A 21128-nucleotide genomic window follows, 5' to 3' on the forward strand; every position below is an offset into this window, starting at 1 on the left:
GCCCTCAGTATTTTTGGGTTCCTCATCCTCAGATTCACCCAATCCTGGGTCAAAAATTATTTTTTAAAAAAAAGTTCCAGGGGCTTCCCTGGTGGCGCAGTGGTTGAGAGTCCGCCTGCCGATGCAGGGGACACGGGCTCGTGCCCCGGTCTGGGAAGATCCCACATGCCGCGGAGCGGCTGTGCCCGTGAGCCATGGCCGCTGAGCCTGCGCGTCCGGAGCCTGTGCTTCGCAACAGGACAGGCCACAACAGTGAGAGGCCCGCGTACCGCAAAAAGATAAAAAAATAAATAAATAAAAGTTTTAAAAAAAGGTTCCAGAAAGTTACAAAAAGCAAAATTTGAATTTGCAGCATACCAGCACCTATTTATATAGCATTTACCCTGCATCAGTCATCTAGAGATTACTTATCTAGAGTAATCTTAGGAGTATGCACGGGAGTACGTGCTTAGGTTATATGTAAAAACTACGCCATTGTTTATAACGGACTTCAGCATTTGAGGATTTTAGTATCTGTGTGTCGGTCCTGGAACCAATCAGAAACTTGCAGGCCCAGTCCTCGCAAACACCCCGGCTGCCTTCCAAGAGGGAGGAGTGCTTGCCCCTGTCAGTCACTAGGCATCCTGTTTATGTAAGGCCCGCGTCCTTTCTCCAACCCCAGATCTGCGTGGGGGAATCTGGCAAAATCTAGACTCGCAAAGCTGACGACCCTCCCCGTACTGTCTAACTTGGGGTTATCCACACCCTGAGGGAGCCACGCGGAGCTCTAGCTCCACTGGCCTGAAACAGCGGGCTGGGTTTCAACCATGGCGGAGTATCAGCTTCACCTGAGGAGATTTTTAAAACAGAGGCGCCACCCAGACTGTCCGATTCAGTTTCGGGGTGGGGGCCCCGACACCAGTCTGACGGAGCCGGGGAGCGAGAACGCCGGACACCGCCCCACACTCCGCAGGCCTACCCCCTGCCGGCCAGCCCGGGGCCCACCTAAGCTCCCCACGCGGGAGCCGGAGCACAACACTCCAGTAGAAGCCCCACCCCCTCAGCCCACGCAGGCCTCCGGCGCCCGCCAAACTGGTCTCCCGCGAGACCGCCCCTTGGCTCCGCCCACTGCCCCGCCACCTAAAGGTTGGAATCGGGGGTGATTCCCTCTTCAGCTGCTTCCCTGCCCACACGATGGCGCATTCTCGCAAGGGTCCTTCCACCAGCCAATTATTTCCTCCATCCAGTCTTCCACAGAGTTCCCTCATCTTCCCGTGGCATTTCAGACCCTCTACTCCTCAGCTTTTCGCTAAGGGGCCTACGTCCGTCTGGACCGCGCACGCGCGCATCCATGACCAGGGGGGCGCACGCGCAGTAGCAGGGTCGGCCTGGGCAGTCGCTAAGCGCGTGTGTTGGGCAATCCCGCGCCGCAGTGGAGCGAGTCGAGCCTCGATTTTGTCGGTGTCCATTGTGGGCTGCGGACTTATATAGAGGTCATGGCGCCGGCGGAAATCCTGAACGGGAAGGTCATCTCTGCGTAAGGACCTGTCATTGTTGTTAGGGCGTGTTGGGCTGCCGGCAAGGGCTGTGAGCAGGGTGTGCAGGTCCCTAAGGACCCTTTTTTTTTTTTTTTTTTTTTGCGGGAGGGAGACTTGTAGCCTAAGAGTCTGGCCAGCCGGGTGGAGAGGGGGGACATTGTCCTGAGCCCTTCACACCTGAAGGCCGGTTCCCTACAACCAAAGAAAGGGGCCTGGTGGCTGTGCCCGCTGGCTCCTATGCTTCTGGGACAAGTCCTCTTACTCACCCCGACGACTGTGCTCCCAGAAGTGCAGCTGCCGGAGAGAGAGTAGTTTGGGTTGCCTGCAGCATCCCAGTCAGAACTCAGAAATCCAGTTAATTCCCTTGCCCTGTAATTTGGAGGTGCGGAGACTGAGATTAGTGAGGTAACAAGGTTACAAGTCTGATTAGTGGCAGAGAGTCTCCTTCCAGACCATAGCTTTACCCACTGCACCAGAGTCATCATTTGCTAAGTGGAACCCACTAAACGTTTTCTTTTTCCGTCAATTTCATGCCCCTCTAACAGCTATCTCCTGTGTCCTGGTCCTAGATTTACTTTCTAGTTTGGCTCTTGAGTCCTGACAGTATTTTCTATTCCTTTTGACCTCTGCCATTTCTACCCTATGGGAAGTCTGAATGTTTCGCTACTGTATATGATTGCCAGACTTAATTCCCTGGGAGTAACACCTGGCTGTTTTTTGTCTGGGAGGTGACTGGTGGGGAAAGATGAAAGTAGAAGGCGAAAGGATATATTTTGTGTGATCCACCTGGAGGTTGCTCTTGGGACCTTGGACCTCACCAGTTATTTGGTAACAACTGTAGCTGGCAACAATAATTGCCCCATGAAGCCCTAATTTTGTGAGCAGAGGTTTTTGAGTGAATTATAGAGTCATGGGCAGTGAAACCCACCTTGAGTTTCCTGGAAGATAGAGATGGTGGACAAAGAAGGTGAGATGTAAATTAGATGGTGGTGAATCTTTCACATTGGTGAGGAGGAACCCCAAACGTTTACATTAGAAATCACAATACGTACATCTGAGTGCTTTTCTGCATGTGGTTTGCTAAACTGCATTGTTTGTGCTTGACCTTCGTTTTTTGTTTGCTTATATTTCAAACCCAGTCCCTTAATCAGTGGCTTTTCTTGGTAAAATCGTCTTTTTAGAAAGACTGGTTGTGAAGAGGTAGTTTAGGTTTGCTTCTTGGCAGGCTACTGAGAATAGGTGCTTACTGGATATGTTTTGGTTGAGTGGAGAGCAAGTTAAATATACTTGTAAGCTCCATAAGGGCAAATACATGCATTGCCTTATTTGTGTCTATATCCAAAACACCTAGAAACCTTCTTTCACTCCTTACTAGTTTTGTGGCATTAAGCAAATTAGCTATCCTCTGTGCCAAAATTTTCTCAAATGTAAAATAAAGATAATATCTAGGCCATTGAATTGTTAGGAGAATTAAATGAGTTCCTAAATGAAGAGCATTTAGAATTGTTCCTGGTACATAATAAGCGTTCAGTACAAGTTAGCTGTTAACGATTAGTAATTAGTTAATGTATACAGAGATGATTGATTCATTATCTCTTTGACAGTGATAGTTGCTTAAGATTCATTCCGTTTTTTTTTTTTTTTAATATTTATTTATTTATTTGGCTGCTCCAGGATCTTCATTGCCACCTGCGGGGTCTTGGTTGCAGCATGCAGGATCTTTAGTTGCAGCATGTGGGATCTAGTTGCCTGACCAGGGATCGAACCCAGGTCCCCTGCATTGGGAACGGAGTCTTAGCCACTGGACCACCAGAGAAGTCTGGCCTTGAGATCTATTTCAATGGTTCTCAACATTAGCTACAGATTAAAATCACCTTGGGAGCTTTTTGTTTTTGATATTTCTTTTTATTTACATATGAATACATACAGAAAAGTGCAACTGTCATCAGTGTAGAGCTCAATGAGTTTTTCATTACTGAACTTGAGTAGCACCCAGTAAGAAATGACATTGTTGGCATTCCAGAAGCCCCTCTCTCACTTCCATCCCATCACCATCCCCAACAAAGGTAATCACTATCCTGACTTCCAACACTGCAGATTAGTATTGCCTGGTTTTGAACTTTATATAAATGACATCATACAGTATAAAGTCTTCTGTGTCTGGCTTCTTTCAGTCAATGTTGTGTTTCTTAAATTATTTCATGTTGCAGGTAGTTGTAGTTCATTTACTCTCATGGCTGTTTTGTATTCTATGTGAATATGCCACTATTTGCTTATCCATGGACATTTTGGTTTCTAGTTTTGGGTGATTATGAATAGTGCTATGAGCATTCTTTCATATGTCTTTTCATGGAACATATAATATATACCTTTCTGTTGGTTACATCCCTAAGAGTAGAATTGTGGAGTAATAGGACATATATATGAGCAGTTTTATATAAGTAGAAATTGCCAATCTTTTCCAAGGTAGTTTTACTAAATTATATTCATAGGAAGCTTCAATGCTTGGTACCACACAGACTGATTTAATTGGAATTTCTAGCAATAAGCCACTGGACTCAATATTTTAAAAATCTTTTAAAAGCTCATTGTTTGATTCTAATGCATCTTGAAGGTTGAGAACCACTTATCTAAAGCCTTAACTCTTTTTTTTTTAATATTATTTTTTTATTTACTTGGTTGCGCTGGGTCTTAGTTGCGGCACACGGGCTCCTCAGCTGTGACATGTGAACTTAGTTGCGGCATGCATGTGGCATCTAGTTCCCTGACCAGGGATTGAACCCAGGTCTCCTGCATTGGGGCCACGGAGTCTCAACCACTGCGCCACCAGGGAAGTCCCTAAAGCCTTAATGCTTAAGTCCAAGTTTCATCAATGAGGAGGAATAGGGCAGTGATTTGGTGGCAGGTACTGAAAGCATTCTCCGGAAATGACTGTTCCAGGTACTGTTCCTCTCCCTTGTTGGCTCAGAAGTAACATAGCTAACCTTTTACAGTGCCCCGTGGTTGAGGGCAATCAATTGAACTAATTGATACTAGTTCTTACTAACACAATTCATAAACAAGCACTAAGACTAAGGATTTTGCGCTTACTGAAGATTTTTCTTTAATGTGCTTATAAATGGCTCTTTCAGATGCTGCCACAGCTTGGCACCTTGACCTTCATGGAGAGCTTGACTCCAGGAGCAGGTAGAGCTCACGATTCCTTAGAGAAGAGGAACTCTGGAACGGGGGACAGCCTGCTTGGTTGATGAAGTAGTGCAGTCCCTCAGCTCCCCATGCTGAGGCTGCAGCAGGCAGCTGAGCCTTGGCCATGGCCCTGGGGGAATCCTGAACAAGAAGGTGGTTCTTAGAACTTGAGCAGGTTGGGCTGCAGGTAGAAGGTCTGGGCAGGGTGTCCCTACCTTCCTCTTACTAGGCCAGGGACACTCTTGAGAGGAAAGGTAAGTGAACTTCTTGCATTGCAGCCAGGGATCCTGGAGTCAAAGGGAAGGGTCCCTCATTCCCCAGATTTGCAGGTCAGCTTCCTTGTTTGCCACCACTGTTGGGCCTCTCTGGGGACCAATGTGCAAGCCTTCAAGCTCCCTGGGCAGCTTCTTGTCTGATGTAGTATATGAATTGTAAAATTTCTTCCTTGAGGGAGGAAGGATGGGGCAAGTCAAGAATTCCACAGTCAGAATTTCTCTAAAATCTAGTTCACTGCCCATCCTATCCTGCAAGCTGAGGAAGTAGTTGAGGCAAGAAGAGTGATGTGATTTGGCCAAAGGTTACTTGGTTGGTTAATGAGAGGCTCAGTTAGAACCAAGGTCTTAACCCAGTACATGGTGCTTCTTACTTTGTCAGGCACTTACTACTTTTGCTAAAAGGAATTTCATAAACTAATTTTTTTTTCTTTATAGCAGTCTTCCTCTTGCCGGGCTTCCCATTCTGCTGAGAAGGCCATCCCTGACTTTTCTCTACTTTTATTTATTCTCCCTTTATATCTTTCTGGTAGCCAGGACTGGACAAAATTCACCATTCCAGATTCCTTCTCTGCCTATGGGAAACCTGGATCTAGTTGCCACTTGTGTCCCTTTGGAAGGAACACTTCCATTTCTTCCTTAGGGGAGTTCCAAGGTTATAGCCTGAATTTGAAAATTGGGGGAGATCTGAGGGTTAGGGACAAATATCTATTTTTGGACATTTATTCACTTAATAAATATCTGTGTGCCTCCTATATGCCAGGCACTCTTCAAAGCCACGAGACTATAACAGTCAACAAAACAGCCCACATCCCTACCCTCGTGGAGTCTCTTGTCCTGATACGTAGAGACAGATGGTAAAATTGGTAAAACAGAATGTAAGGTAGTGAGAAATGCCAAAGAGAAAACCAGAGCAGGGAAGAGGGACAGATTTCTGAGGCATGGGGGTTATAATTTTGAATATGGGAATTAAGCTCATACTCATTGTGAAAGGAACTTGTGGGCGAAGATTTGAAGGAGGCGGGGCCGTGAGCCTGCCAATGTAAGAGGGTTCCTGACCAAAAACACAGCCTGTGCCATGGACCCTTGACCTCACCAGTTATTAAATGACTGCTTTGGGGTCAGAAGTGATGGCCTCCGAGAAGCTGAAGGTGAGTAGAAGGGCTGAGGAAAAGAGCACTGATGGTGGTGAGAGCCTACCCTGGCTTAAGGGAGGACCTCCTAAAGAGATTATACAAAGGCAGGGGTGGAAAATAGTGTCAGAAGAACTGCCCTGATTTGGCTTTTAGACCAGAAACCACAATTCTTATATACGTGTGCTTTTCAGAGTGGGGCCTACTAAGTGTTGTATGATTTGTTTGACCTTTCCTTCTGTTTGTTTGCTATAGTTGAGCCTGCTCCCTCCATGGGTGGCATTTTTCTTGATTAAATCTTTTAGAAAGGCTGAAGAGACAGATGGTTTGCCACTTGTCAGGCCACTGAGAGAAGGTGCTCTGAGTTGTGGGTTGAGCAGAGCGGGTTGGTGTGTTTGTAACACAGCTCCCTGTGGGTGGTATCCCCAGAGCTAGTCACAGTGCTGCTCCCTCCTCCAGAATCAGGGGGTGACTTAGTTTACCTACTTGTGCCTTAACTTCCTCATCTATATGTTGGCCACCTAATTCACAAGGTTGTCAAAATTGAATGAGTCATGACTTGTAAAGCATTTAGAGCAGTCTCTGGCACATAGTTAAGTTTTAATAAGTTGGTACTTAGAGAGTACCTGTTGAATAAGCAAGTGATGTTTGTGTTTATCCAAGCTTTATCTGCGGCAGCTGGCTTATTATCTTGAGCCTTAAAATTAGAATGTATCCTATTTTTCAAAGATAAAAATGGAACCATGACTATATGTTTAGCTACAGGGCTAGAACTATCTTCTGTAAAAAGAGTTTGCTCACCACAGTGAAGTTGATAAGCTTTTCATTTTGTCCTGTAGGTAGAGTACCTGAAGGCCTTTTTGTGCTTAAAAAGATTTGCCTGTAATGAGCTCCAAAGTGTGGGCCTTTCTGAAGGTCCATGGAACCTTGACTGTCAAAGCTGGCTTCACTCTGGGAGCCTGTGCAGGAGAGCAAGTGAGAGTTCCTGAGAGTGGGACCTTCTGCTGGGTCCTAACGAGGCCCCCCGGCCAGGCTATTGGATGTGTTGCTATTGTAAATAGTGCTGCTATGAACATAAGGGTGCATGTATCTTTTTGAATTATAGTTTTGTCCAGATTTATGCCCAGGAGTGGGATTGCTGGATCATTTGGCAACTCTATTTTTAGTTTTTTGAGGAACCTCCATGCTGTTTTCCATAGTGGCTGCACCAATTTACATTCCCACCAACAGTGCAAGAGGGTTCCCTTTTCTCCACACCCTCTCCAGCACTTATTGTTTGTAGATTTTTTGATGATGACTATTCTGACTAGTGTGAGGTGGTACCTCATTGTAGTTTTGATTTGCATTTCTCTAATTAGTCATGTTGAGCATCTTTTCATGTGCCTGTTGGTCATCTGTATGTCTTCTTTGGAGAAATGTCTATTTAGGTCTTCTGACCATTGTTTTTGATTGGGTTGCTTGTTTTTTATTGAGTTATGTGAGTTGTTTATATATTTTGGAAATTAAGCCCTTGTTGGTTGCATCATTTGCAAATATGTTCTTCAACAAGGACATAATTTAATCTTTTAATTTGACTTAACTAACTAGGAATTTGAAATATATGCCTTTCTTGGAACACTAGGTGGCCTCAATTGTTTTTACAAGGAACTACATATTAAGTTTTTCAGAAAATTTGAAGAATTTTTTAGCAGTGTAACAGTTGTAATGAAACATAAAACAGCAAATGAACAAAATGAAAATAAAGCAGATGAAATCAGACATTTGTGTTGTACTGCATTGTAAAATCTTATAACAACAGTCTCCTTGAGGGTGAGAAATGTCTGTCCTTGTTTAGAATAGCCCTGCATGTTGAAGATGAATGTTCTTGATTTTTTCTCTGATTAGTTACTTAAAGCCCTATTCTGTGGACCATTTTTTTTTAAAATTTATTTATTTATTGGCTGCATTGGGTCTTCGTTGCTGTGCGCGGGCTTTCTCTAGTTGCATTGAGCGGGGGCTACTCTTCGTTGCTGTGCACTGGCCTCTCATTGCAGTGGCTTCTCTTGTTGGGAAGCACAGGCTCTAGGCGTGCGCACCTCAGCAGTTGTGGCACGCGGGCTCTAAGGCACAGGCTCAGTGGTTGTGGCACACGGGCTTAGTTGCTCCGCGGCATGCGGGATCTTCCCGGACCAGGGCTCGAACCCGTGTCCCCCGCATTGGCAGGCGGATTCTTAACCACTGTGCCACCAGGGAAGTCCCCTCTGTGGACCTTTTGAAGATCATTTGCAAATTCCTCTAAGCCTGTGCTACATTTCAGTGTTTGTTGACTGGGCAGCTCTTTTCCCGTCATGTAGATTTCTTAGCCATGTAGCTAAATACCCATTACCGCCTCCTTTTCCTACCTGTAGCTTCTGTTGAAATGTCCTTGTTACGTTATATTTTAGCAATGCTTTTTCTTTCTCAGTCATAAAATGTCCAAAATTTGAAAATAGGCCATTATGTAAAACAGAATGAGTTGGAATTCATAGTGGACTTTTTGAGGAATAATTGTATAAGACTTGAGTCAAGAGATCTGGGTGACTGTTAGAGATATTAGGCTCTGACTAGGACTCTTCAAGGGTGATGCGATTCTGTAGGGATGTACACCTTTGACTTTTGTTGACTAGGCTCTTTGACAACTATATGTGGGAGAAGTCAACTTGGAGAAAACTGATAGTCACGCAAATAACTCTTATCCATAGAGATTCAAACAAATTTTGACAGGTTGAACTATAAATGATTTCCACTGTGATTTTTGCACCTTAGAAAAGATAACTGCAAACATTGCATTTCATTGGCCAGTAGCAGGGTTTCTTATCCTTGGGCACTATTAACATTTGGGCTGGACAATTCTTTGTTGTTCTTTGTCCCGTGCATTGTAGGATATGTAATTGTATCCCTAGCCTCTACCCACTAGATACCAGTAGCAACTTAGTTAAAACTGCATCTGTGTCTGTTCGTGTTTAATTAGCTATGACTATTTTTACTAGTATCTGTCCATCAGGACCAGAGAGACTTCAATGGTTTACTGCTACTTGGTCCTGCTACCTTCATTGGTACTCTAGTACTGATTTCTCCTACATCAAGATTGAGATATGTCTTCCCTTAGATTTTAGAGAATGTTGATGGAAGATGGTGTGACTGGCATGTGTAGTTCTATTCAGGGATCAGGGGTGTTTCTCCACATGCCCACTTCTGCCTCACTTTGCCCCCAGAATCTTTACCAGGATGGTATAACTCATGGGGCCGAGGATAGAAATGGGAGGCATCTGCAATTCAAGGAAGTTACTGTTTATTTAGGAGGTTTCAGTGATTCGAAAGTTGTTCCATTATAGCATTTATACTTGCTGGAAATGAGCTATAAAAATTAAAGGGGTTCCCACCATTTAATTCGTCACAGCTCTATGACCCTAAAATAAAGATAGACGAGGGAGGGAGTATTAATTTTTCTCTCCATGTTCTTCTTCTGTAGTTTCTTCAACTTCAGACACACCTGACACTTGACTTTTGTTATTCCACTTTTCGTTTTAAGGTGCTTCGGTTAGTGGCCAACCAAGAAAACCAGGCAGGAAAAAATCTTTAAGGGACTTAACAGAGATGTAATTACAATTGTCTTGATTTTTTTACTTTTTTCCTCACCAGAGCAGAAAATTTTCCATTGGTTGCTTTAGTGTTCTGGGCTCTCTAGTTCTTGCTGATTGTGGCTTAAAATGAGACTTAAAAATGTCTCATTGCTATTCTGGTCATATCTCAGAGGCCCAAGTGTTAGCTTTTAAACAAATCTTGGTAGTTGGAAGAATATCCCTGCTAATGCAACTTTTAAAACAGTCCTGCTTCTTAGAAAAAGTTTAGGGGAGTCAGTATAACTGATCTCAAGCTATAATCTTTTTTAGGGGAAAAAAATGCGTACTTAGACCCATTTAAATTATAGCATAGAAAACACAGAACATTTTGTTCTTTGCTCTTAACCTACTGGGCTGAAACAACATTTTCCACCTATACCACCTTGTAGTACTGGGTTCCTATAGCTTGCTACCTGCTGGGTGTAAGTATTATTTTTATTTGTCCCTAGATTCCTTCCTTGGGTCTCAAATGCTTACTTATTCTACAATCCTTATAAGATTTGGTAAATAAATTCACTGTATCAGTATGAAATCTGCTCTGTTCTTAAAGTATTTGTAGTTGTCCGTCTTCCCAGCTCCATTTCACACACCCCAAAACCTGAGAGTCATCTGTAGCCCTGGCATTTCCTCTGTGTTTCATGTTTAGTATATCTAGAATACATCTGCTTCTTGCCAGCTTACCACTGATACCTTAATCCAAGCCACCATCACCTCTGGCCTGGATTTTGCAATTGCAGTGACTTCTTGCTGCTGTCCCTGATTCTCACCGTTCCCTCTCGGGTCTGTTCCCAATTCAGCAGCCAGAATAATCCTTTAAAAATGTAAGCCCAGGGCTCACTTTGGCAGCACATATACTAAAATTGGAACGATACAGAGAAGATTGGCATGGCCCCTGTGCAAGGATGACATGCAAATTCATGAAGTGTTCCATATTCTTGGTACTGATGAACCTAGTTGCAGGGCAGGAATAAAGAGGTAGACGTAGAGAATGGACTTGAGGACATGGGGTGGGAGGGTGAAGCTGGGGTGAAGTGAGAGTAGCATCGACATACATACAGTACCAAATGTGAAATACATGGGTGGTGGGAAGCAGCAGCATAGCACGGGGAGATCGGCTGGGTGCTTTGCGATGACCTAGACGGGTGGGATAGGGAGGATGGGAGGGAGGCTCAAGAGGGAGGGGTTGTGGGGACATGTGTATGCATATGGCTGATTTGCCTTGTTGCACAACAGAAACTAACACAGTATTGTGAAGCAATTATACTCCAATAAAGATCTATTTAAAAAAAAATGTAAGTCCAATCATGTCAGCCCTGTTGAAAACCCTCTAATGGCTTCCCATCACATTCCGAATAAATGACTGTATACCTCATTTGATTACTGCTTCCCCTTGGGCCTCAATTACGCACTCAGGGCCTTTGCACTTGCTGTTCTTTCTGTAAATTGGCCCTGGGAAAGCCACCCGACCTGACTGCTTAGAGCCCGTGTCTACATCTGTGAGCAGGAATAAGAAAGCTTTTTCTCCCTCGCGTACTTCAGAGGGTTATTGAGAGTCTCAGACGTGTTCACTTCTTCTCACTGTTCTGTCTCCTTACTGTCTCACATTGTGCCAGGAATGGTGGGGTCTTTACCCCCACCCCCACCCCAAACCGTGGGTTTTGTTTGGGTCCAGGGGGTTAAGGAGAAGCAGTGGAAACCTTTGCCTAGCACTTTGTGATCATACAGTGGTTGGGGGAAGGAAGGGGAGAGGAGAGAGTGGAGTCTGGAAACTTGGCCCCTGGGAGAGACAGACCTTCTGCAGCTCCCCGGGCAGCACTTCTGATCATCATGCAGGAGAAACAGCTGTGGCTGGAACTGCTGGGGAGTTTCAGTGGCAGCCTAGGGAAAACTTGGCAGCTATAGTATCTCCTGTTATCTTGTGTCAGAGCAGAATTGTGTACTCTGTTCAGGTCAAATCCCAGTAAAAGGAAATCCAACAGTCCATCAATACTTCTTTTGAATGATACGATTTATAGAATACTGATTTGAAAAAACAAGTCTATTAGCTTAGAAGATTTTGAAGTCTTCGGTATGACTTCTTGTATCTTTCAACATTCTTACCGTTTACTAGGCTAATACACATAATCTATTTTTGTGACGCCTGTGCCTTTTTATGCCAGATATTTGTCAAATGTGGAGAACTGGGGAAGGGAGTAACCAAATTAGATGAGGAAAGAGATGCTTGCTAATGTCCGGGTATATTTGTTTGTTAAGTGTGGTTAGGATGAAAAAAGATAAATGACAAAACTGGTTCTTCAGGAGAGACAGATCCTGTTCAAGTTAATAACTATCGTAACTGGACAAGGTTGGACTACTTTGAATGTTTACTTATAGATGTAATGTAACTTATGTGATGTCTTATTGTATTGTTGAGAGTTGTGTGTTAGTAAATTGATGTATCTTTGTTTCACATGAGGTTATACTTTGAACCTTGAGCAAGGAAAATTCTTTTGTGAATTAGGATATAATTTGTAAATTCATATTGAATTCAGAGTGGGATTCATTGATTTATCATTCAGCCTTATGTGGATACCCTATGATCATCTTACTAGGTAGGGTAGGTTGAGCAGAAGGTGTGAGCTTGAGTTCTTTCCTGCAAACGTTTTTCCTACAGCACCTGAAGAGTGGAAAGGCTGAAAAAGATGAGGATTAGCAGCCTTCCAGAAGTGTTGGTCCAAGTTTTTATTTGTTCACTGTATGATTTGGAATGCCATCAACTAGTATTTTTTTAAATTATTTTAAATTTTATATTGGAGTTAGTTGATTTATAATGTTTCAGTTTCAGGTGTACAGCAGAGTGATTCAGTTATACATATACATGTATCTGTTCTTCAGATTCTTTTCCCATTTAGGTTATTATAGAATATTGAGTAGAGTTCCCTGTGCTATATAGTAGGTCCTTGTTGATTGTCTATTTTATATATTCAACAAGTATGTTTTAAACTGGCCCATACCCCATGGCCCAGTCAGTGTCAGTAAGAGTTAGAAAAGATCCATGTCTACTTGAGGCCTGGAAAACTGATGGGTTGTACAGGGTACATATTATATCAGATAATGTCTGTTAATTAAGGTGTTTTTAATTTAAAAGAGAAATACATCCAGTAATACACATTTTTTATTTGTGGCTTGAAACATTAAATGTTAACTCCAATTTTTTCCTGTTTCTCTAGACAAATCAGGGAGAGACTGAAGAACCAAGTCATTCAGATGAAGGAGCAAGCACCTGGTTTCACACCAGGTCTGGCAATTTTACAGGTATTGTGATAGTGTATTTCTACTAATATCTTTCTTCCTTTCTCAATCTCTCGATAGCATTTAAGACAACAGGCACATCAAAGCTCTTCCTCTTTTTTTTTTTGGCTTCTATGAAACCTCAGACCTTTTCAGTTTCTCTTTGCAGGCTCCTCCTCTTCAGCTCAACTTCTATGTGTTGGCCTGTCCTGGCCCTCTACTGTTCTCTGTGGGTACCTTTCCCTAATCCAGTATCTCTTGACCTTTGGTCTTAGGACCCCTTTACACCAGTAAACTTTCATTTATATGGATTTATCCGTTGATATATACTATTTATAAATTAAAACTAAGAGTTTTAAAGGCATTTGTATATTTAAAAATGCCAAGAGTAAGCTCACTGTGTGTTAGCATAAGTAACATTTTTATGACAAAGTAACTTTTAGAAACAAAATTGAGTGAGAAGAGGGGCATTGTTTTACATTTTTGCAAAACCCTGTACTGTCTGGCTTAATCGAAGACAGCTGGATTCCCATCTACTTCTATATTCAATCTCTTGCTATGCTGGTTTGATTGAAATATATGGAGAACATCTGACCTTATACAGACGTATGGTTGTAAAAGGAAGAGTTCTTTTTTTTTTTTTTTTTTTTTTTTTGCGGTACGCGGGCCTCTCACTGTTGTGGCCTCTCCCGTTGCAGAGCATAGGCTCCGGACGCGCAGGCTCAGCGGCCATGGCTCACGGGCCCAGCCGCTCCGCGGCATGTGGGATCCTCCCGGACCGGGGCACGAACCCGCGTCCCCTGCATCGGCAGGCGGACTCTCAACCACTGCGCCACCAGGGAAGCCCCAGGAAGAGTTCTTTTAATAGTCTTCCCAGATAGTTGTGGATATTTTTCTTTAATACTATAAGCACTCAGTAAGTAAAGTTTTTAAAAGGTAGTTGCAGTGTGGACTCTGAAACTGTTATCAGTGAACTTTCATACTTTGTTAAATCAAAATCTTGTTTCATGTTGCAGTTTGAATGGCTATTTACCTGTGTCTGGTTTTTGTTATGTCCTTCATTCCCCATTTGGGAAATAATGGTTCACTGAATTATGCAGGTCTTCCAAATGTTAACACGTTTCATTATGCAATATTTAAAAATCATAATCATTAATATCACCAACAAACTTATCAGAAAAGTCTTTAAGTGTTGAGAAGTTGTCAAGCTCACAGGAGTACATAAATACCAATTTTTGCTTGAAAGCTCAAATTTTGTCATTGGTAATTAATACTATTACTTATTTTCCTTGAAGTAGCAGGCTCACTTTATCCAATTTTGAGAAAATATTTGCCAAATATTCAAGCCCAAATAATCATTATTTGTCAGTTGTTCTTTTAAGTAAAGATGGTGTTCCATTTAAAAATCTGCTAGTTCTGCTTGCAAGGCAAGAAAGCTCAAGTGCCTTTCCTGGTGACAACCACTTCTGTATGCGGCAGAAGTGCTTTGTGATTGCTTCCCCATTCTTGATGCAGAATATTAAAAAGACATGTACTCAAGGGTCAACGTTTAATAAAAATAATTTTTACTGCTTCATCAAGAGCACTTCTAAGTGAAATTGGTGTCTTTTTTTTTTACTGAGACTGTGTGACTAGTACAGGTTGGTGCCATTGTCTTGCTTTAGTGCTAAGTCATCAGCAGTCTTACACAGCCTAACTTGTGCAGCCTCAATACAGATGTCAATACAGTGAAAAAGGCAAATGACATCATAGTATTATGGCACTCGCAAATCTTCTGAAAGGGTGTTGGGGTTCCGGCAAAAGTGTGTGAACCGCACTTTGGGAACCATTGCCTTACGCTGTTTTATCTGACCCCAGATATCAGCTGTAGGTCAGGAACTTGTAAACCTGGATCTCTTCTGGTTCTAGGCTCTTGGCTTCTAGGACATCACTCCTTCTCTAATCTTTTTTGCTTGTTGTTCCTGATACCTTCCTGATACCTAGACCACTCGAATACCTCAACGCTCAGCCCTCAGACTTCTTTTCTACCTTATTTTTTCCCTAAGTGAGCTCCCCCAGTCCCATAGCTACATGGGAGAATACTTCTTATCTGAGGTTTCTTTCAAGAGCTCCAGATTCATCCAGTAAGAGGCCTTCAATAAATAGGCAGGAGGTATTTAATAAATATGTGTCATGTGGCCAGATGTACAAATGAATGTTTGAAGGGTTGATTGGGATGACAGGAAACTGATAGCTTGCATTTGAAATTCCCTTCAGAAACACCTGCTTCCTCACTTCACATTTCTCTCTGTATGTATGTCTCCATGTATGTCATTTAATCCCTTGCTAAGTTTCTGATCCATGTTCATCAAGAATTTCAGAGTGAATAGTACTTAAATATTTTCCACCATTGCTATTCATTATCTGAGAGGCCTTAGTTGAGAAGAAAAGCACAGAAGGCCTGTCGTTCTGCCTGGTATGTCCTGTGCTGTGGTGGATTTTCCATTTTTGCAAATTACTGAGAATCAAAGGTATATGTTGTGGGTGTCCACTTGGTACTTTTGTGGGACCAGTTATTTCTTGGCTTATTCTTGTGAATTGTTTGTTGTAGAATGAGTAAATGTCGTAGACAAGAAATCTGTTTCTGTAAACCTTTTTGTAGCAATATCGAGGGGTTTTTTTTCCCGCTTTTTAAAAATTGACTTCCAAACTCCTATTTTAAATTTATTGATTGCAAAGTGTTTTTGTTACATAAACACTGTTCTGCAGCTTGTTTCTTATGTCCTTGCAATAAAACAGTGGTAGAATATATTAATCTTGTACTTTAGCACCAGAATCAACATCTTTCTATGATGCAAGGCTCACAGATTATGTTGTAATCACATCTGTGCCACCTCAGACCTCTTGTTTTTTTTCCATCCTGGTGACAGGCACCACCATTTTCCCACACACTCAAACTAGAAACCTGAGCTGTCTCTTTTGGGCATCTCCCTGCTCTCTACATCCCCTTAGGGACTAAGGTCCTATTGGTAATGCCTCTCATAAGCTCTTGGGATATCTTCCCTCCTTTTGATTTTTACTGCTCCCTCCCTCTGGGCCACTGGTCAACTGCTTACAGGCTTCTGATCTGGATGCTTTCAGTCCTTTTAACTGCAAATGTAGCCCTTGTCAAAATGCAAATCTGATCACAATCCATCCAGCTACACCCACTCTCCCCATCCTTTACAGAAGGAACAACAGTACTGCTTATGTAGAGTGACTACTGTAGTTCAAATGATTTGTATATATTACTAGTGGTTCTGATTTTTATACTACCCCAACAAGATGGGAGATGTATGAAACCGAGCAGGACCCTGTGGGGCCCTCCCTGGTACAAATCCTTCCTGTGTCCCCCATATCTTGTTTGTTGGAAATAGGCTTCATTCAGCCTCCTTGACCTTCCCTGAGTTCCATAGGACAGGTTCAAACAGTTGCTAATCAGGGAAGGGAGGGGATGCAGAAACATGGGAGGAACAGTCTAGAAACAGTGGTGTAGCACAGCCTTGGGGCAGGGTCCTAGTTCCTCCTCAGGGAATATACATAACAATATCTTTGAGTTCTTCTGAAGAACTGAGACCCCCAGGTGGAGGATGGCCACTACAGGCTGAGCACAAGATTCCTGGAATACAGCCCTGTTACCTCACCATCAACCAATCAAAAGAAAGTCACATACCCTATAGCCCTCAACCCAAATTTTGCCTATAAAAGCATTTCCCTCAAAACCATCAGGGAGTTTGGGGTTTTAGAGTACAAGCCACCCATTCTCCTTGCTTGGCCCTGCAATAAACCTTTCTTTGCTCCAAACTCCGACATTTCAGTTTGTTTGGCCTCACTGTGCCTGGAGCACCCTAACTTGTGTTCAGTAACAGTAACTGGTGGTCAGAGATCTTGGGTAGCTTGCACAAAGCCACAGACCTGAAGGTACTGAGTCTGGATATGAACCCAGCTCTATCTGTCTCCAAAATCAATTTGCTTTTCCCATTCGTTTTTCTAATTCATTAGCATTGTATTAAGGGTATTCAGGATCTGGTCCAGGCATATATACCTACAAGTTGGAATTTCTTTTAAAACAGCGGACTGATAACTTACAAATAGTTAAATATTTAATGGAAATTAAGACTTGGCTTTTCATCACAAGAGATACAAATGATGGACTCCCCTGGTGGTGCAGTGGTTAAGAATCCACCTGCCAATGCAGGGGACATGGGTTTGAGCCCTGGTCTGGGAAGATCCCACATGCTGCGGAGCAACTAAACCCGTGTGCCACAACTACTGAGCCTGTGCTCTGGAGCCCACAAGCCACAACTATTGAAGCCCACACACCTAGAGCCCATTCTCTGCAACAAGAGAAACCACCACAATGAGAAGCCCATGCACCACAACGAAGACGCAGCGCAGCCCAAAAATGAATAAAAATTAAAAAAAAAAAGAGAGATACAAATGAGGCTGTATTTCCATAAAATAGTTATTAATAATATAATAACATTTGCTTCCTACCAGGTATTATTTAAAGTGCTTTTTATAAATTTATTTATTTTTGGCTGTGTCGGGTCTTCGTTGCTGCGCATGGGCTTTTCTCTAGTTGCAGCGAGCAGGGGCTACTCTTCCTTGGCGGTGTGCGATTGTGGTGGCTTCTCTTGTTGCAGAGCACAGGCTCAGTAGTTGTGGCTTGCGGGCATTGGCGGGCAGATTCTTAACCACTGCACCACCAGGGAAGCCCTAAAGCGCTTTATAGATAGTAAATTATTCAGTCCTCACAAAAGATATGGACAAAACAAAAAAAATAAACTCAGTTGGCCTGAATGTTTACAAAAGGCTCCTGGAGCAGAAGAAAAGTTAATCAGTAGACCAATACCCAAGATATTTTATGGTGTAAAACAGGGATTGGTAAGCTGTGGCCCATGTCCAAAACTGCTCAGGTTGTAAATGGTTAAAAAAGAAGGTATGACAGAGTATGTGGCCTGAAAAACCTAAAATATATGCTGCCTGGCCCTTTACAGAAACAGTTTGTAGATTCCTGGTGTAAAAAAAAAAAAAAAAAAAAAAAAAAAATCCCTAACTTGTTCCAAGATAGTGTTGTAGGAAAAATGGGGCACAAGAGGATGGTCATATCCCAGGTCTCGGGTGAGTCCCTCAGACAGGCCGCCAGGTGAGGGTCCTTGGCCTTGCATAGGAAAGAATTCAAGAGTGAGCCATAGTGAAGTGAAAGCAAGTTTATTTAGAGAGATACACGTTCCATAGACAGCGTAGGCCATCTTAAAAAGAGAGAGTGGTTCCGTGGTGTGGGGGTGGCTAGTTTTTATGGGCCGGGTAATTTCATAGGCAAACAAGTGGGAGGTTTAGTCCAGGTATTTTGGAGGAGGGGCAGGGACTTCCAGGAATTGGGCCATCATGCTGCTTTTGGGCCTTTTATGGTCAGCCTCGGAACTGTCATGGCACCCATGGGTGTGTCATTTAGCATGTGCTAATGTATTACAATGAGTGTATAATGAGGCTCAAGGTCCACTGGAAGTAGACTCTTCCGCCATTTTGGACCTAATGTGTTCTAGCCAATTTTTGTGGTATCCTGTTCTTAATGGTTGTGTCATTCTTATAATGGTTGTGCCCTGCCCACTTCCTTTTCTGTCTCAATAGGACCTTCTTTGGATGATGTAATTCACCTCCTTCAAGGAGGAAATTGGTATTTCTGATAAAATGCTTAAGTGATTTTTTTTTTTTTTAATAAACTATAATGGGATTAAGATTTGTTCTGGGAAACCAGTAGGCCATCCACCCACTTGCCTGTCAGTCAAGAATCTACTGTTCTTCAACTAAACATTCTTTTTGCATCCAGTCTATCAATGATTATATAACCATTTTTCCCTATGAAATGCCTAGATGAGAATATTTGAACTGGATCTTAAGAGGTCTTTTTCTTTGCATTAGGATTACAGTAAGATTTTGACATATGCTCATAACTGTTAAGCTTTCTGCTAAAAAACTGGTGGTAGTTTTGGAGTTTCAGAAAAATTCCTTCAGAAACATTCAGACAGAAAAGTTACCTATAAAGGAACAACAACAAAAGACTTCAGACTTCTGTCACACTAGATGCCAAAGACAGCAACTCTGAAGGAAAATGTCATGACTCCAAACTCAGCCAAACGTGCCTTCAAGTGCAAAGACAGCAGAGAAATATTTTCAGGTGCATACAGACTCAGGAAAATGCCCACACGCCATTCCTGGAAAAGTGACTTACAGTTGCATTTAGCTACATGAGAGGTGAAGATAAAGTATAGAACAGAGAAGTTGTAATTTATATAAAAAAAAAAACCGGCAGTGAGTGATAAAACCATTTAATCTCCGAGTTAAGTCGTAATAACTAATTGTAGTTATAAATATTGTCAACTTAAAAAGCGTACCACGTGAGAGCTGTGAGTTGAGTTTATTCAGTGTCTTACTGAGTGCTATAGCCTAGGAGACAGTGACAGTCTCTAATTGCTCAGAGAAGCTGTTCCAAAGAGGTAGGGGAGGAGCCAGTATATAGATAATGTGTGTGTGTGTGTGAATTTGGGCTGGGAGATACAGGCAGTCAAGATCTCAGTGAAAGCCTACTGCTGGTCACAGGATCAGCTATCTCAGTTAATACTTTTTTTAAAAAATAAATTTATTTATTCATTTGTTTAAATTTTGGCTGTGTCAGGCTTCGCTGCTGCACGTGGGCTTTCTCTAGTTGTGGTGAGTGGGGGCTACTCTTCGTTGTGGTGCACAGGCTTCTCATTGCAGTGGTTTCTCTTGTTGCGGAGCATGGGCTCTAGGTGCGTGGGCTTCAGTAGTGGCACACGAGCTTAGTAGTTGTGGCTCGCTGGCTCTAGAGCGCAGGCTCAGTAGTTGTGGCTCACAGGCTTAGCTGCTCTGCCGCATGTGGAATCTTCCCAGACCAGGGCTCAAACCCATGTCCCCTGCATTGGCAGGTGGATTCTTAACCACTGCACCACCAGGGAAGTCCCCTCAGTTAATACTTTTAGGGCTTTTCTGTGTGTGGGAAGATGCAAGAATCTGGGGTCATTGAAATTCTTCCTAAGACATGCATTTGAACTATCTAAGGGGCCCGTATATTCCAAAACATGGAATGCTGCACCCTGAATTCCTTTCAGGGTGTACTTGCAGGTCAGCAACTGCAGGGGCTAATGACTTGATCCTTATAGAACTAAATGGCAGGCAAAATTCTTTGTTTACAATATTAATAAAAATGAAAAAACAGTACTCTGTTTCCTACTTTGATCTAAAAATCCCAGAGTGTATTAAATCTGGTAACTGAATCAATGAAGATTGGATGATAGGGGCAGAGGTCATATATATAAAATGATGAAAACGAAACATGAGAGGCACTAAAATTCTAGGGAAGCCCCACAGGAAGCACCTAATGCACTTAGGTGCACATAACCCATAGAAAAATCAAATTCCCCTCACCGCATTCATCTGGCTCTTGAAATTCAAATTAGCACTGGCAAAACTGAGACTTCTCTATAAAGGACACCTGCAGCTAAGAGTAAGGCCGTGTTCTGTGAGCCTGAGCGGAGCTTCCAGTAACAGCATCAGCGTGACCAGACCTGGAGATACTCTGTTCCTAGGGCCAGATTCTTTCTCCACAGTTGTCCTGTTTAAAGCAACCATGCATCAGTTACCTTTGGTGTCAAGGACGTACCGTTTTTCCCTCTGCAGTTTTGGGAGAAACCAAACTTATTGTGGCATATCACCCCGAGAGGATGTTTCAACTTTGAAAAGGACAAATGTCAACCACCAAAACGTGGAAAAATATTTGTAAAGGAAAATTTTAGATAAATGATTACAATGGAAAACTAAATATGTCCATGATTAAAGAAACAGGGAACATAGTGAGACCTAGCATGGTGGGGCAGGGGATTTGGCTTCTGCGTGCTTCTCTGTCTTGAGGGCAGCCCTTTGCCTGGCGTGGGCGTCTCTTCCGTGTGAGCTAGGATTAGGTCCACCCTAACAGGAGTCTCGTGATTAAATATTCCTTTTATCAAAAATAAAATTTTAGAAGCTTTTCCATACACTTTGCCTTTCCCTAATCGTCTGATTTGCATGTTT

At 42.7% G+C, this 21128-nt stretch overlaps 1 protein-coding gene and 1 non-coding gene across 14 annotated transcripts in view; both read left to right on the forward strand.

The window, feature by feature from the left end:
• The first annotated feature begins 1187 nt into the window (after positions 1-1187).
• The window catches only part of MTHFD1 (methylenetetrahydrofolate dehydrogenase, cyclohydrolase and formyltetrahydrofolate synthetase 1), a 58863-nt gene continuing 38922 nt past the window's right edge, over positions 1188-21128 (forward strand). For 2 of the 13 annotated variants that reach the window (XM_032624417.1, XM_032624418.1), the window contains exons 1-2: positions 1245-1516; positions 12959-13043. Coding sequence is in view for 5 of the 13 variants with exons in the window: in XM_032624411.1 (XP_032480302.1) it covers positions 3520-3583; positions 4649-4703; positions 12959-13043 (204 nt within the window). In the remaining 8 variants the exon portion in view is untranslated. Of the gene's footprint in view, positions 1517-2453; positions 2485-3285; positions 3584-4648; positions 4704-12958; positions 13044-13717; positions 13936-21128 lie in introns of those variants that run through there. The other 11 variants (XM_032624423.1, XM_032624415.1, XM_032624422.1 and 8 more) reach the window with 11 other exon arrangements.
• LOC116750030 lies at positions 10580-10686 on the forward strand. Its single transcript, XR_004348775.1, has one exon. It is a non-coding gene; the product is annotated as a U6 spliceosomal RNA (small nuclear RNA).

Source organism: Phocoena sinus, chromosome 2 (assembly GCF_008692025.1).
Source record: "Phocoena sinus isolate mPhoSin1 chromosome 2, mPhoSin1.pri, whole genome shotgun sequence".
Lineage (NCBI taxonomy): Eukaryota > Metazoa > Chordata > Mammalia > Artiodactyla > Phocoenidae > Phocoena > Phocoena sinus.